Source organism: Chiloscyllium plagiosum, unplaced genomic scaffold, assembly GCF_037043375.1.
Source record: "Chiloscyllium plagiosum isolate Xiang-an unplaced genomic scaffold, Cpla_swu_hap1 HiC_scaffold_18, whole genome shotgun sequence".
In the NCBI taxonomy this organism is placed as follows: Eukaryota; Metazoa; Chordata; class Chondrichthyes; order Orectolobiformes; family Hemiscylliidae; genus Chiloscyllium; species Chiloscyllium plagiosum.
Window position 1 is genome coordinate 48,358,595 of NW_028270156.1, and position 18,847 is coordinate 48,377,441.

General features: G+C 38.5%; 1 protein-coding gene across 2 annotated transcripts in view; it reads right to left on the reverse strand.

The window, feature by feature from the left end:
* Positions 1-18,847, reverse strand: part of ush1c (Usher syndrome 1C) — a 212,481-nt gene that overhangs the window by 25,626 nt on the left and 168,008 nt on the right. For both annotated transcript variants that reach the window (XM_043705961.2, XM_087996593.1), the window contains exons 23-24: positions 15,025-15,078; positions 11,581-11,680 (exon numbers count right to left, since the gene is read on the reverse strand). In XM_043705961.2, coding sequence (XP_043561896.2) covers positions 11,581-11,680; positions 15,025-15,078 — 154 coding nt within the window. The remainder of the gene's footprint in view (positions 1-11,580; positions 11,681-15,024; positions 15,079-18,847) is intronic.

Here is an 18,847-nt window from a genome sequence, read left to right on the forward strand (position 1 = left end):
TGTGAGAGTGGTTGAGGATGATTTAAACTAGTTTGGCAGGGTGATACAAACCTATGCCAGGAGTCAGGGAATAGGGAATCAAGTAAAAGAACAAATGCCAAAAAGGGAAAAAAGAGAAGTGATATGCAGAGGAATCAAAGGCCAGAATCAAACAAGGCTACAGTAAAACATTGGGAATAGAACAAGGAACATTAAAAAGACAAGCTTCGAGGCATTGTGCCTGAATGCATGAAGCATTCAAAACAAAGTGGATGAATTAAATATGCAAATGTGTATGGATATGATACAGTTGGGATTATGGAGACATGGTTGCGGAGTGACCAGGGACAGGAACTGAACATTCATGGATATTCAGTATTTAGCAAAGATAGACAAAATGGAGTTGCATTACTGATTGAAGTGCATGTACACACAATATTGAGGAAAGATATTAGCTGAGACAATACAGAATCTATGTGGATAGAATCAAGAAATACCAAGGGGAAAAAAATAAGAAGATTTGTGTATAGACTGCTAAACCTACGTGGTGGTGCTGGGAATGGTATTACCCAGGAAATCAGAGATGCATATAGTAAAGTAACCTCTGCAGATATGGGTGACTTTAATCTGCATTTAGATTGCGCAAATCAAACAAGTCACAATGTTATAGACTTGAAATTCCCAGAGTCTATATGAGTTGATTTTCTTGACCAATATGTTGAACCAACCAGAGAACAGGCCATCTTAAACTAGGTATTATGCAATGAGAAAGGTGTAATAGGTAATGCACTTGTGAGAGACTTCTTGAGGATGTGGGATCATAATATTATAGAATTCTTCATCAAGGTGAAGACTAGGGTTCTGAAATTTAATGAGGAAACTACAATGGTATGAGGTGTGAGTGGGCTATGATGGATTGAGAAATGTTGCTGAAATGAATGACAGTTAATTGGCATTCGCAAAACATACAAAGAATGAATGGGTGAACTACAAAAATAGTTTATTGTGTCTGGTGCAATAATGCAAAGAAAGCAATAGCCAAACCATGGCTCATGAGGAAAGTTAGAGATAATTTTAGATGCACAAATGTGGCATAAACATTGGCAGGGAAAAAAAAAAGACCTGAGGATTGGGAACAATTGAAATCAGCAAAAGAGGTCCAAGGGATTGATTAGGAAGGGCAAAATAAGATATACCAATAAAGTTTCAGTGAACATAAGAATTGACTGTAAACGTTTCTATAGGTATGTAAAGATAAAAAGATTAGTGAAAACTGATGTAGGTCCCTTACAGTCAGAAACAGAGGAATTTATCATGGGGAACATAGACTGACTAACTAAATTAATACATCACTTCTGTCTTCACAAAGGAAATCACAATTAATGTACCAGAAATGATGTAGAACACAAGGAAAGAAAAAGGAACGGAAGAAAATCTGTATTAGTATAGAAATAGTGTTAGATAAATTAGAGTCATAAAGTCATAGAGATGTACAGCATGGAAACAGACCCTTCGGTCCAACCTGTCCATGCCGACCAGATATCCTAACCCAACCTCGTCCCACCTGTCAGCACACGGCCCATATCCCTCCAAACCCTTCCTATTCATATACCCTTCCAAATGCCTCTTAAATGTTGCAAATGTACCAGCCTCCACAACATCCTCTGGCAGCTCATTCCATACACGTACCAACCTCTGCATGAAAAAGTTGCCCCTTAGGTCTCTTTTGTATCTTTTCCCTCTCACCCTAAACCTATGCCCTCTAGTTCTGGACTCCCTGACTCCAGGGGAAAGATTTTGTCTATTTATCCTATCCATGACCATCATAATTTTGTAAACATCTATAAGGTCACCCCTCAGCCTCCGACGCTCCAGGGAAAACAGCCCCAGCCTGTTCAGCCTCTCCCTGTTGCTCAAATCCTCCAACCCTGGCAAAATCCTTGTAAATCTTTTTTGAACCCTTTCAAGTTTCACAACATCTTTCCGATAGGAAGGAGACCAGAATTACACGCAATATCCCAACTGTTGCCTAATCAATGTACTGTATAGCCGCAACATGACCTCCCAACTCCTGTACTCAATAGTCTGACCAATAAAGGAAAGCATACTAAATGCCTTCTTCACTAACCTATCTACCTGCGACTCCACTTTCAAGGAGCTATGAACCTGCACTCCAAAGTCTCTTTGTTCAGCAACATTCCCTAGGACCTTACCATTAAGTATAAGTCCTGCTAAGATTTACTTTCCCAAAATGCAGCACCTCGCATTTATCGGAATTAAACTCCATCTGCCACTTCTCAGCCCATTGGCCCATCTGGTCCAGATCCTGTTGTAATCTGAGGTAACCCTCTTCGCTGTCCACTACAACTCCAAGTTTGGTGTCATCTGCAAACTTACTAACTGTACCTCTTATGCTCACATCCAAATCATTTATGTAAATGACAAAAAGTAGAGGACCCAGCACCATTCCTTGTGGCACTCCACTGGTCACAGGTCTCCAGTCTGAAAAACAACCCTCCACCACCACCCTCTGTCTTCTACCTTTGAGCTAGTTCTGTATCCAAATGGCTCATTCTCCATGTATTCCATGAGATCTAACCTTGCTAATCAGTCTCCCATGGGGAACTATGTCGAACGCCTTACTGAAGTCCATATAGATCACATCTACTGCTCTGCCCTCATCAATCTTCTTTGTTACTTCTTCAAAAAACTCAATAAAGTTTTGAGACATGATTTGGTGTAGATTGAAGGATAAATCTCCAGAGCATAATACTGTACAGAGATGACTTAAGGAAGTGGCCCTAGAAATAATGGATGCATTGGTAGCAATCATTCCATAGACGCTAGAATGGTTCTTACAGATTGGAGGGTAGTTTATGTAATCCCAATATTTAAAAAGACAGAGAAAAGAGTGAATTATAGACCAGTGACATTAGTGGCAGGGAAGATGCTAGAGTCCATTATCAAGGATTTTATAGCAGAGCAGTGAGAAAACGGTGGTCAAATCAGACACAATCAGTATGGTTTTACAAAAGGGAAGTCATACTTGACAAATCTATTGGAAACCTTCAAGGATGCAACTAGTAGAATTGATTGGGGAGCTGCAGGACATGGTTTATTTGGACTTTAGAAGGTTTTCAGCAAAGTTTTAAATTAGACAATACTGTGTGAAATTAAAGTGCAAGGTAATTTGTCGAGATGAATACAAAATTGGTTAATGGACAGGAAACAAAGAGTGGGAATAAATAGATGTTTTTGTGAATGGCAGGCAGTGACTAGTGGGGTACTGCATGATGGCCTCCACAGCAAAAGAATTTGAGTACAGAATCAAGGATGTGTTGCTGCAATCACACAGGACATTGTTGAGGCCTATACCTGGAATATTGTGTGCAGTTTTGGCCTCTTTATCTGAGAAAAGATATTCTTGTTATAGAGGGAGTGCAGCAAAGGTTTACTAAATTGGTTCTTGGGATGGCAGGACTAACGTGTGAGGAGCGATTGAGTCTGTTAGGATTGTATTCACCGGAGAAGTATAAATGGGGGATCTCAGAAAAATGTGTAAAATTCTAACAGGACTAGACAGGATGCATGTAGGATATTTCCAATCGTGGGAGAGTCCAGAACCAGGGCCATGGTTTAAGGATAAATCTGGTAGGACTCCAATGAGGAGAAATTTCTTCACCCAGGGAGTGGTAAGCCTGTGGAATTTACAACCACAGAAAGTGGTTGAAGCCAAAACATTATACATTTTCAGGAAGGAGGTAGATGTAGCTCTTATAGCTAAAGGGATCAAAGGGTATGTGGGTAGAGTGAGATTAGGGTATTGAGCTCAATGATTAGCTATGATCATAATGAATGGCCATAGCAGGGTCAAGGGGTTAAATGGTCTACTCCTGCTTCTAATATCTATGTGATGTTTCTGCGTAGGACTGTTCCAGAATTTTGGAACTTAACGATCAAAACATCCGTTACTTCCACAGCCTTCTCCTTTTAGTATCTGGTGATGTAGATTATCAGGCTTTGGAGACTTAGTAACTTTCAATCCAATTAATTTGTCAAACACTATTTTTTACTGATACTAAATTTCCTTCATTCCTCCTCCTCAATTAACCCTTGCTTTCCAGCATTTTAGAAATTGTGTGTTCACTTGTGAATGCAGAATTTAAGTAGTTTTGTAACAGCTCTGCCATTTGCTTGTTCTCCGTTAACAAATCTCCCATCTCAGAGTGTGTCTATACTAGTTTTCACAAAACATTTTCTTTTTACATACTTATAGAAGTTCTCTCAGTTTGTTTCTAAGTCCCTTGCAGGTCTACTTTTACACTCTATTTTATCCCTCTTAATCAACCACCTCATCCTCCCTTGCAGAATTCTAAACTACTCCTGATCTTCAGGCTTTTCACTTTCATTGTACAGTTTATGTGTCTCCTCTTTCTGATCTAATACTATCCTTAATTTGTTTTGTTAGCCACTTTCCCTGCTGTATATTTGATCCAGAAAGGAATTAATAACTGTTGCGATGCATGCATTCATTCTTTACAAATTTGCAAATACCTATCCACTATTAGGTTTCTCAATGAAGATACCCAATCTATTATAGTCAACTCACACTGAATACCTTTGTAGTTTCTGTGTTTAGACTTAAGACCCTAGTTTCAGACTGGGATTACTTTACTTTCTATCACAATGAAGAATTGTTTGATGCTATGGTCACTCTTACCAAAACGACATCATACAAGATTAATTAAGTCATTCTTGACATACAATACTAAATCCAGGAAAGCCTGTTCTCTAATTGTTGGTCTAAAAAGCCTTCGTATACACACTTTAGGAATTCATCTGCCACTGAATTATTGCAGATGTGGCTTGCCCAGTCCAAATATATATGAAAATCACCCATGATTATTGCAGCACTCTTATTACAAATACTTTTAACTTCTTGTTTAATATAGTCACCAACAGAACAGTGCTAACTGACAAATTGGAAGCCAGTAACATCCAGGTGCACAGTGAACACTTGAAATATGTGTTCGGTGCCCTGCAAATACAAGTGGCAATACAGTTTGAATCAATATTGGCCATCAACTGGGTAGAGTTTGAGCTGCACATTCTCCTCCTAATTATGTTGCTCCAGGTCTTAAGGTCTGCTAATTAGGTGACTAAACGGGACCACTGGAGGCAGGCACAAAGCAACAGTTTTTATTTAAAGTTTATAGAACCAAGGAAGAGCACAGTCTTCTGGGTTCTGCCTGATCTGGTTTGACTTTTTGCCCAGGGCAAATGGATCAACCTGCCATTGAGGCCAACTGAAACTCGAGACCTGACCAGCACAATGCTTTGGCGCACTTGAGTGGCATTTGTGGCTCGAAGAATTCACGATGATGATGTCCAAGGTCCATACTTGGCAATTTTGTCAGAAACCAGTGCTATGAGAATTTTTGCTATATTACCTCCAAATAAAAGTATCTATTTCATTATGGTTACTAAGATGAAGGCTGGGAGATTGCGCAATACATGGTCAACAAAGATCCTAAACCAACAGATATTTTCCATCTCAATTTCCTCCATTGCATGGTAAAGTGGCAATAATAACTTGACCATGAATGATGAAAATCTTTAATTTCAAGACAATTATTAGACTTGTTTCAGAGAAATGGAATGTCACAGACTAAAATCAGACCCAAAGATCAGCATTCATTACTACCACGGTGACTGCAATCCACATAAATACTTCATTGACCTTCAAGCAGCCTCTCTGCTCCTCACCATAGCCCTGCCTCTTTCATGTTTGGACAGTTGCCAGGCCTCAGTGAATGACCTCAACCTTTCTTCTGCATAACATGATAATTGGTACAGCTATCATGGCTTATTATACAACTTTGTACAACATATCCCTAAATACAAATTTGAGATTAAAATAATATTATAACAACTTTACTAATGAACTGGTAATTTTATTAAAAGTTATTTCAAGGAAGCTGAGATTTAACAAATTCATTTTAACAAGTTTAAACTAGATTGAAATAACAGTTGTAATTTTGTGGAACTGTATTCCAACATTTTAAAAAAACTGCCTTTATGATTTCATTGATTAAAATTAGGCAATTTAAAGAAGGTTATTTGTAAAGATTTAACTCTTTCCTCACATTCTAACATAAATGTTGCAAATGGAGACTTCTCAAATAAAAGCATTTCACACTATGAACTCAAAGCTCTTTGGAAAGTACATGTTGTGCATTGGAATTTGCTTCATTTCTCATCTCATCAGGTTATCAGCAAGTAGTGACAACTGCACCATTAGACTTGGATGTATTGAGGTTATCATCATGAACACAAGCATGAGCATTTGGCAAATATATTATTTAAGAGAATGCCAACTCCCTGAACACACAATCTGTGCACTATATCTTTTTACAAAACAATTAATTATGTATAAATATAATTACCAACATTACTATTCACTAAATATGCAATTGATATATTGTGTATTGCTCTGTCACTTTATACAAACCTGGTTACGTTACTTGTAACACTATCTCTCCCAGCTGTTCCTCCTTCATCAAAATAATTTAGAAGCTGATAATACCAATACAGACTCTGAAGATTGAAAGATTGTCTCTAACAGTCCAGCTTGTCACCTCCACCACTCTCTTGATGCAATATTTCACAATTCAGGATTTTTATTACTATGGTTCCAGAGCACATCATTATCACAGATGAAGAGAGATCAATATCTGTTACTTCCACCTTATCACCATTCTCTCAGTGGAAATTTGTCAGTTTAATGCCTGCTGAAATTGCCGGGTTATCAGCAGCCCAGGAACCTGGCAACTCCCGACAGAGTTATGTGAGAGCTCTTCAAGTGGGCTAAAGGATTATCATCACACTTAGAGCTGTCTCAAAGTCTGTTCCCTGCTGTCACAGTAACACAGACTGTTCACCAATGGAAAAAAGCATTGCAAATCCTCTGACAGCCATGTCTGGAAAGCTCTTAAAATACTCTTTATTCACGCTCACCATACCCAAAAGACACTGTGCAGAAGTACCTTTCTCAAGGCAACCTGTCATGATGGCATGGATGCAAATATTCCAAGAAAAGTAGTGTCGCCAATACTAGACTGTCAAGGTTAGAGTGCTCCATTGAGCTCTCAACTTCCTACTGCTTTCCTCCTTTATTACTTCTTGAAACTTAAATAGAATATATTTTCCTTTCTCTCCTTATTGCTCATCTCATAAAATAAACTTTTAGTCACTTCTTCTAATTCTGTCACATCAGCTTTCCACACAATACCTCAGTGGAATTTTCTCAACACAGCCCCTCCCAAATTGGCAGGACTATCACTGGGTCAGGACCTCCTGAGGGAATTGGTGGTGTTCTTTAACTGATTCATGATGTTACAAACAGGAGGATGGGCTGGATCACAACCTGGATCTATCATTGAATGGCTTCCAGTTGATGGGACTCCAGCAGAAATCACAAGGGCAGCAATAAATCTTGCACTGAAAAGGAGGAGAGATGGAAGTCAAATGTGGAAATATTGGTTCTCAGACTCGTTTTTGAGGATAGTGGTTGATTCAGACTTCTACCTTTGGGACCGGATAAGAAGGCAAGTTAGCTTGGCTGGAAATTACAGTCTGACTGACAGGTGGTGCAGAAAACCTGGATCCTGTAGCATAAAAGTTTCAGTGATCTTGTTGGGATTGACAAGGTGAGTGGCATACCACTTTCAGATGGCAAATATCACACTCTCATTCTCCTGCATAGCACCTCCCTGATGGACACTCCTCTCAGTTACTCCCATTCTCTCCTCCTGCTCCTCCTCATATCTCCATCTCTGTCCTCACCATTCATATTCACCCCCGTCCTCTGTACCTTTCTTCGCAGTCACCCTGTTCAAATATCCTCATTCCATCTTCAATGAACATTCAGATTGTTATAAACTAGACCAAAACCCCTTCAAAACATGTCAAGAAGATAGTCTAGACCCTAAACGTTTCTTATTTTAAAGGAAAGTACCAGGTTTTGAGTTCCCTGATGCAATTCGATCAGTAAAACTATCAGGCTTGAAGCAAAACACACTTTATTCATACACTATAGTTAAAATACAAATAAAAGAAAGGGTTGAAATAACTTAATTCTATTGAAAAACTCAACATAATGATAGATTATTTAACCATTAAACAGCAGCTGTTCCAATAAAGTAAACACCCCTTAAAACACCCTTGCCGAAGTCAAATTCAGTAAAATGTATCATTTCACATGCAATTCTAGTAGCAAGAACAGAACCAAGCTTTTAGCCATAGCAAAGAGACAAAGAAATATCAGTCCTAACAGTTACTGAAAGCTAAAACTAAAAATCACAGTCTGTGGGAGCTTGACCCCACCCATTCAGGCTGCTTCTATTGTTCCAAATTTAAAAAGAACCGAAAACTCTCAAACTGCGTATTTTAATGACTTTGAGCAGACCATTCCTCAACTCTGCCTCAACCTCTCTTCATAAATAAAAATCCAAGACAAAATACACCTCTTAAAGGCACAGTATTGTCACAAGGTTCTCACACTCATAACTTTTCATCATTACAGAAAAAAAAAGACCCAACTCCCAGGGAATGTCAGCGAACCAGGGTGGATTAGCACCCAATGCCACCCTAAGAACAATGGAGATCTGTCAGGTGGCACAAGTACTGAGTAGTGGCGATGGAGACATTGCAGTTGTCCACAGACTTGGTGACACTTGGAACTCAACTTTTAATTATATAGAATTAGTGGGCGGCACAGTGGCACAGTGGTTAGCACTGCTGCCTCACAGCGCCAGAGACCCGGGTTCAATTCCCGCCTCAGGCGACTGACTGTGTGGAGTTTGCACGTTCTCCCCGTGTCTGCGTGGGTTTCCTCCGGGTGCTCTGGTTTCCTCCCACAGTCCAAAGATGTGCAGGTCAGGTGAATTGGCCATGCTAAATTGCCCGTAGTGTTAGGTAAAGGGGTACATGTAGGGGTATGGGTGGGTTGCGCTTCGGCGGGGCGGTGTGGACTTGTTGGGCCGAAGGGCCTGTTTCCACACTGTAAGTAAGCTAAAGCTAAGCTAATTCACATCCCGATCAGCAAGCTATTATGATCAGTACTAAGTTGAACTTATATCCCATCTCAATGCCAGAACTAACTCACGTCTTCGACATTTCGTAATATTTCCAGCTGCTGATGTACCAGGTTGAGGAGAAGTAGGAGAGGGTGAGTATTTGATGCATAGAAAGGTGTACTTCACACTTGAGTTAGAGCAATTGGAGAAAGGGACAATGGTGCAGGGTTCTTTTTGGTGGGCACCATCCTTCCAAGCATTGCTCAGATGGACACAGTTGATGTGCCTGAAGGGTTATCTATCAAGTAGGAAAGTTATGGCTCAGCAGCTAAAAACATCAGTGGCTCTGTCAGAATCTCCTGAAGCTATGCACAGCCTTAATAAGAGACTGAAGGGGCCAGTATCAAATAAAAGTACCATTATTTCTCAGGTAATAGCGCCATCTAGATGGAGCATCACTTGCAGATGCATAATGCATGTCAACCCACACCAATGCCAATCTACTGTCTGCCTCTTTACAGTAGATAGAGGGAAGATTTACCATTCAATTACTCACTGACATGCAGCGAAGTGCTTGAGCTTCCTGTTCGCAGAGAAATGCAGGTGAACTACAAGAGGGAGGTTGGAGAGTGGGCTCCTGGAAATGGGAATTCATCTTAAAGTACACCCATTGCTCATTGCTTGTTTCCCATCCTCCAAGTAGGAAACAAGCCATTTCCTACCTCAGTGATTCACAAGTAAAACTGGCTGCATTTGTTAGGGTCCTAATTGATTCCAAACAAAGAAAGGTGGAACCCATCTTTAGCTCTGCTGAAGCCACGGTGCCATCACTCCACCGAATAGAGGGGGAGAGAAAAACTTTTGATTTCTTTGCTACACAATGAGCTTCACTTGAATATAACTGTGTGAATATTATATAATTTTTGAAAAGTAAATATGTGTTTCTATGGGTTTCCTTCTTCATTGGTGCTTGCATTTTTACATGTCCTTATATAAAAAAGGTATGCAGAACTATTATCAGACATCCAAAAATACTTGCAGCCAAATAAAATTTATTTTAAAAACTGTTTCACTATAGTAATGCATGAATGAACAGGTCATCAGTTTATTGTGATGTTAACTGAGGGACAAGCATTGATGAGGAAATGGGTGACAACACTCTCTCCCTCCTTCATTTCACCCCAATGGATCCTTAACATTAGCCAAACAGGCTGATGGAATCTTAATTTAGTTTCTCATTCAAAAGATGATAGAGTCGTAGAGATGGACTGCAGGAAACAGACCCTTTGGTCCAACTCATCCCTGCCTCCTAGATATCCTAAATTAATCCAGTCCCCTTTGCCAGCTCGTATCCCTCTAAGCTCTTCTTATTCGTCTACCCATCCAGAAGCCTTTTAAATGCCACATTTGTACCAACCCCCACCACTTCCTGTGGCTGCTCATTCCTTACACACACCACCTGCTGCTTGAAAAAGTTGCCCCTTACGTGCTTTTAAATCTTTCCCCTCTCACCTTAAACCTATGCCCTCTCGTTTTGGACTACCCCACCCTGGGGAAAAGACCTTGTTGATTTACCCTATCCATGCCCCTCTTGATTTTATAAATCTCTGTAAGGCCACCCCTCAGCCTCCGACACTCCAAGGAAAACAGTCCCAGTCTATTCAGCCACTCCCTATAGCTTAAACTCTCCAACCCTGACAACATCCTTTTAAATATTTTCTGAACCCTTTCAAGTTTAACACCATCTTTCCTCATAGCATTCCTAACTTTGGAACACTCCCTGAATACTGCACTGGATAGTCAGCTTTGCATTTTAGACTCAAGTTCTGAAGTGGAATTTACATAGCTTAAACAAGACTCAGATATTTAAATTACATTCATGTGTCAAACCAAAGTATTGAACTTCAGAGACAGAAGAATGACAGAGTCACTTTGGTAGCTTCCAAATTGAAATATATCTAGCTGGCAAACTATTTGCAAATTCCATAAAATTATCATTGATCTATTCTGTAACCTAAGAATATTTTCTCAATTCAACAAATATAGCAAGGATTCGGTGTTGGTATTAGAATGAAACTCAAACTGAATTTGAAACTGAAACTTATCTAAATTTGGACAAGGACACATTTCCAACAAACTCAGTAAAACTTGATACTTTTCACTGACTCAGTTAGGTCTCTTTCCACCTTTCACCTCCTTCAAAGATAGAAGCTCATCTGAGCAAGGAATTGTACAGGAGCAGTCAAGAGCTTTTCAACTTTGAAAATAAAATGCTCAAGTTTAAGAAATAAATTGAAAAGCTGCACATTTAATTGGTTTCAGTGCAACACCCAAGGACATTTGAGAGAAACGTTATTACACATCACAAAGGATTTATTTTTAAGTTTAAGATTATTGCTTAGATATTTCCTTCAAACATACAAACTCAACTTAATAAGTATAAGAATAGGAAAATGGTCTCAAAAGTAGAAGTAAAAGGTTTTCAAATCAAGCGAACACCAGGAGACAAGAGAAATAACTGTACCATGCTTATCTGCAGCACCTCCATCGTAGATTGCAGATACGACAATCTTTCCAAGAGGGGAACTGATGCCCCCCTCTACTGCAAGATCTAATGGTCCTTCCTGTACAACAGAATAGACAATGATAACACTTTGTAGCTCAATTATAGAATTCCAATGACTTTCATTATCAATGCAGTTTTTACACTATATTTACAGGCCAGGTCTTTCATCACTAGAAGTCCTGTCCCCGCAATAGCAATGCACTGTGAATGATATGATACAAATGTTGCTGGTAGTGGTTTGATAGGCTGCATGGAATGATTTTCAGACATCATAAAAAGACTGGTAAAAAGTAAATGGAAATCACATTTGAAACTATTGAACAACTGCATTTACGCATGTACTGTATGTGATATAACATTTTCAAATTTTATGTTGCTAATTGCAAATGCTCAAAAAGCTGCCAGAATGCATTTGACAAGACAATAAATGACCCTGCTATAAACTAAATGACTAGGGATTCTACAAATGTCAATAATAGCCTAAGAGACTATAGCATTTCAATCTTGCATTACTAAATACTATATCAACCAACTATAACAGGAGTATTTTTATATTTAGAAGAAACTTATCTGAAAGAAGCAATTATTAAGTTAAGGTTAGTTGAAACTAATGAAGCCCTGTTTAAAAATATTTTTCCTTACTCCCTTTTGTTTCTAAATACCAATATCAATGAGCGTTCCTCTGGAAATACACTTAGAAGAAAATTACTGAGGCTGAGTAAATAGATGAAAAACTGCAGCAGGCAGCCTGGTACTCCAACCAATCAGCTTGAAGTTAAAATCTAGCTGTACAATTTTATGAACTTTAAGACATTCACAAAGATTTTGTTGTAAGTGTTGTAATATGGCTGGTGGTATACTCTCAGAATAAAGCCAAGCCATATCAGGTGATGCTACATTCATCTTAGGTCACCGTGTTTATGGGTCCTTGGTATGTGACCTGAGGGAAATAGAAATCTATTGCCATCACAGGCACAACAGAACCATTTCACTAACATTGGAATGCAAGAAGTAGGAGTAGACAACATGGCCTCTCAAGCAGGCTCCTTCATTCAGTACAATCACATCGATCTTCTGTCTCAACTCAATTTTCCCAACCTCTCCCCATCTAGACTCTCTAAGAGATCAAAGGTCTCTCTATCTCAGACTTGAATATACTCAATCACGAAATATGCACAAACCTCAGAGGGTAGAGAATTCTTCTGAGTGAATAAATTTCTCATCTAATTCTTAAATGATCAATGTCAAATCTTGAGACATGACTCCATGCTCTAAATTCTCAAGCCAGGGGAAACAACATCTCAGCATCTAGTCTGTCAACACCCATCAGGATATTTTATGTTTCAATTATATCACCTCTCGTTTTTCTGAAGTCCAAAATGTGTTGACCTAATTTACTCACCCCTCTCATCGTAGGATGACTATCTCATCCCAGAAACCAATCCAATGAAGCTTCATTGAATTACCTCCATACTTTACATACTGTTTGCAATTTGCTTGCAAATACATTACTCATAAGACCAGAGATAGGAGCTGAATTGGGTCATTTAGTCCACTGAGTCTGCTCCACCATTTGATCATGGCTGATACGTTTCTCAACCCCATTCTCCTGCCTTCTCCCCAAAACCCTGATTCCTTTATCAATCAAGAACCAATTTATTTTTGTCTTAAAGAAATTAAAATCCTTGGCTTCCACAGACCCTGCAGCAATGAGTTTGTCAGCTTCACCACCCTTCAGCTGAAGATATTTCTCGTCATCTCCATTCTAATGGGGTGATTTTTAATTCTGTGTCTGTGCCCTTGGGTCTTAGTCTCTCCTTCGAGTGGAAACATCTTCTCCACGTTCACTATCCAGGCCTCTCAGTAATCTGTAAATTTCAAAGGGATCCCTCCATATCCTTCTAAACTCCATCAAGTATAGACTCAGAATCCTCAACCACTCTTCATATAACAAGTCCTTTATTCCCAGGACATTACTGTGAAGCTCCTTTTAGACCCCCTCCAAAGCCAGGACATTCTTTGTTAGATACAGGACCAAAATTGCTCACAGTATTCCAAATGCGGTCTGACCACAGACTTACACAGCCTTAGCAGAATATCCCTGTTCTTGTATTCTAGCCCTCTCAAAATGAATGCTAACATCGCATTTGTCTTCCTAACTGCCAAATGAACCTGCATGTTAACCTTAAGAGAATCTTGAACTAGCCATAAATAATTGCATCAGGACTTGTTATTCTATTCCCCAATTTAATTGCAATAAAAGACATGTCATTTTCCTGTTTTCCTTTGTTTAATGCAATACTAAATATCCAACAAACTTCCCTGCATTATTCTCAATTTTCCAACCTGTTATTTATTCACTCAATCTGGCTACATCCTTTTGCAGCCCCTTTCTGCCTTCCTCACAGCTTACATTCCCATCTGGGTTAGTAAAATTGGAGAAATTGCCCCCAGGCTCTTTTCGAAGTCATTAATATGGATTATGAATATTTGAGGCCTTAGCACTGATCTTTTTATCACTCTCTTATTTACAACCTACCGACTTGAAAATACCCCATTTATCCCTACTCTCTGTTTTCTGTCCATGAATGAATATTCAAATATATCATTCCCCCCCAACAATGGTATGAACTGTCATATTAACCTTTTGTGGAGCACCTGCTCAAATGTCAATGACAGTTTATGATTTGAACTTAAATCAATGGTTCACTTTCTTGAGTGGTGCACAGATATAATGTGGGTCACAAATCGGTTTATATAAATGCCTCTTCACCAGTGTAGCCAATATTCAAAGAGATTAATGCAGAAATTAATGCAATATTAAGTATCGAGTGATAGAGGGCAGCTATGTGAAATACGACTATTAAAATATCCATTTTAATTGCTTATGAAGAATCATCTAGATATGTACAAATGTTAACCGTTCTTGAAAACAACAGAAAATGACTGATAATTTTCAAACTGCAAATTAAACTTCCGGTATACAAATTTTGCTGTAACACTTTGCTGACTATTCATTACTTTTTTGGTTCCTTTTTTGAACATTTGAACTCCATTTAGATTTGCACATACTGACCCCTGGCTAAAAATGACAAATTCATCCTCCAAATGGAGTGACAACCCCAATACATGAACATGAAATCTTGGTGTTTGGAGCCAAGTATTCCAATTGCACTCGCTACCAAGATGATATTTAGGGTTATTATTTGTCAAATGCTACATGGACAAAATGCTACAGCAACAGTACTGTACAGTAAGATTAGTTTGATGTAAAAACTGCAATGCAAAGCACCCTCTTGAAAATATTTTGTCAAACTTGCAGATGTAAGCATATAAAATAGGCATCTTTCTATTTATTATGAATTTGAATATAAATTTTACTGGAGAAATAATTCTTGTTACCTTTTTAATTCTCAAGAGACGAACATCCTTTCCTGCAATCTGCTCTGGTGTGAACTAGAATAAAATTATATTTTTGATTAATGTCATGCCAATCACTGCTACATCATATGATCTCAGCATCTATTATTCATCACACAAAGACATGACTTAGTTTTTAAATAGATCAACATGAGCAAGCAGTGACATACTACTGATAAAGAAATGATGCATTACACTCCTTTGTATCTAGACATTAAAAATAATCAATAATTTGATATTCATTCTATGACTGGTGGATAATGTGCTTCATAAGGAAAAGTAATATTTTAACTTAATTACCATGATTGTTTTATTCGATAATGATAATATAGAATCCTTTATTATTTGCACTATTTAATCACAGGAAAATAAGGTGTGGTATATTTAAGTTGACTCAATAGCAGCATTGAATGAATTTTATATTATATTCCTCATTGCTTTATTAAGAGTGACAATGGAATCACCTTTTTCAATTTACACTGGTGTCAAACCTCTACCTACAAATATGGTGGTGGTATAGACCTAGGGATGGATTTTATAGGAGGATAAATTACCCAATTGCCCATCCTACAGCTAACAGCTGATTAGCACTTCAGTAATGTGAAATCTGACTATCCATAGCAATAACTGGAATAGATTGAATGTTTTACCCCCTTGTGGTTAGGAAGAGTTGGTGTCCAATTTGATTGGTTGGCAGTTCAATGGTCCAATCAGTGCCTGAAGAGAGTAGTTCCCATTCCTGAGACTATAAGCAGTGCTAAGGATTGGCGTATGCAGAACTGTGCCATGTGGCCACCCAGCTAAGAGGGACATTACAGCCCCCAAGAAACCAACTAAAATGGCTGACAGGTCAAAGGTGGGAATGAAGGTGGCAAGCTGACTAATTTACAATACTACCCCATCAAGCCCCAGTTTTAACTAGTTTGTTGCGGAAGCCATAAGATTTATCTCTTGGAAAGTCTCAGTGCTATTCACTTTCTTCTGTTTTGAACATATTATACTGCAAATTGTGTCATTGTTGAACAATTAATAGAAGTGCATGGTTAATTGATATGATAAATCATGATCATCAAACATTTATCAGGTTGTTATCAATACCAGTTGTCTTTAGATTCAAACTTTAAAATTCTAGTTTCTTATTCAATTTATTGCACATTTTGAACCTCAAAATATTTACAATAGTAATTAACAGTGGCTTTTTAGGTGTCTTGTTTGGAAGAGGCAAGGTTGAAGATACTCCCTTTTGTGGCACCTTTAAGAACACTCAGGGATCATTTTCTCAATCAGCACACTGCTGAAATTAAATTGTTTATATCAATTGGGCCCAGCAATCATTGGACATGTAATGTTACTATGGGTATTGCTCTCTTCTAACACGGCTCAGTTCATTCTGACATTTTCTCTGCACCACTTTCAATTCAACATAGCACTCACATCTCTTTTCAATGCAGTAAGACTAATTCCATTAGCTTTGTGCACTGAAGATAATCTCCCATTCAGCAGTTCAAATTAATATGCTTCTTCTCCATGTAGCCCTTTCTTTCCTCTCACATCCTCTGTGCTGCTCTTGGCTAGTGCTAATTGGTAATTTCTTTGTTACTGTGAATTTCCCAACAGCATTGTTGATGGACCGAACAAATGAATTGCAGTCATTCAGGGAGGTAGATCACCATTAGCTTCTCAAGGGATAAGGAACGAATGCTGAGCTTGCCAATGACATTGACAACACACGGAAATTTCTTTTTAAATAACTGTTTTGTTGAAACATGTCTCCTCCTCCTACACTTACAATTCAGCTCCTTCCTTTGTTATCACCCATGATCTTCCATTTTTCTTTGTTTTTATTGTTTCTTATTTGTTCACTGAGATTCATTGCCTCTCCTTCATTGCTATAGATTCCTTACCATATACAGAACAACCTCAACTATCCAAACAAGCCAGGTGGGGAGTTTTGTTGTTCAGATAAATGAGAGTTCGGATAATGGATAGCATTTATCCGGGACTTTGAGATCTTGTTCGGATAATCCGAAATTTGGATAATTGATGTTCAGATAATCGAGATTTTTTTGTATTTGATCCACCTTTTCAAAACTTCTCACTCTACCCTCTCCATTATCATATGTTCCTCTTTCAATGTTATTAGTCTCGTCATTTATTGTTATTCACCGTTCTTTCACTATGATCCACTCCTTGGTTTTTCAATATCCAGTCTGTTTTATTACATTCTATTTCCATTCACTCTATTTACTCTGGTTTACCAGAGCTCTTAGAATGAACATCTAACTCGGATAACAACAATTGAAGTTTATTTTTAATCTGGCATTCAATAAAGGGAGATGTAATTTGCTTTTCATTGCCATCCATTCCTTCCACTTCCACTGGGGGCTTCTATACATCTTACTTCCATTCCCATTCGATCCCCCTCATCCATGTCTTATTTCAAGCAGAATTTGGAAGGTACTGCACCAGAATAGGTTACTGACCTTTGAGGATAGGAATAACAGTAACAGTGAAGAGTAGTCCGGAACTTCACTAGCAATAGCATAAGCTGTTAAACTAAGTGGAAAGAAGTTTAGCCCTTACTAAATGTTAACTAAGGCAATGGTTTGGGCCTCAAAACACCAATGTGGTTGCAATGTGAAACACTACTAGTTTGTGGTTTTCTGTATGTTAGCTCATGTAACATACAAGAGCAACACTTGGGTTCCCCTTGAGTCATATATCTTGAATTTTATTAATGACACTATCTACATTACTATAATATCATAAATGTGCACACATAATCCGAACTCTGTGATTATTAATACTACTGTACATTATACCAAGCTGATTGGCTATACAGGGAGAAAGTGAGGACTGCAGATGCTGGAGATCAGAGCTGAAAATGTGTTGCTGGAAAAGCGCAGCAGGTCAGGCAGCATCCAAGGAGCAGGAGAATTGACGTTTCGGGCATGAGCACTTCTTCAGGAAGCCCTTCTCCTGAAGAAGGGCTCATGCCCGAAATGTTGATTCTCCTGCTCCTTGGATGCTGCCTGACCGGCTGCGCTTTTCAAGCAACTCATTTTCTGATGCTACCTAACTGGTTTAAAGCCACAGGTCTGTCTTGTCTGGTATCTGTACCATAATACAACAGTTGGTACGCATGATTATCACTGAACACTCAATGGATAACATCAAATTAGGAGATGACTGTGACATTAACAATGGCTTGTTAGGCAGAGTGCCATCATAAAATCTTTTGGTTAGTCACGCTTTTTAACCTAAGTAATGTAGGCTTGCAACAAGCAACTTAGTTGCTAATATTTAAGGATTTGAGTCTGAATTGAATGGTTTAGCACATTGTTTCAGCCATTGCAGGAAAATCTTTTGACCTCTTTACAATTGTGTCAAAATATGTTTTTAAACACAATGGGAGTTTTCTCCATAATTCAAATATTTTTCTCCAAATGCTTCTCTACTCTTACATATTGCGCAATATACTGGTAGACTTACATTCATTGAAGTTCAGATTCATTTCCCTTTACAGGAGCAATGAAATAAATGGGGACACAATAAAATCTAATACAAGGCTGTTGCCAAATCATTTTAAAGAAGTTATTCTTCATGCTATATTTTGCTTCCAGTAATCATTTGACATCCATGTGTGCATTTTCCAGGAGAGGCTACTGAATAGTAGTCAACTACCATTGCTAATTTTCTCGTGTGTTTGATTATACCTTCCCATTATCTAGAAGTGCAGAGAACCAGTCTGCTCCTGCAAATGTTACCCCATTGCAAGCAAAGTCAGCACAAATATCAAATGCAC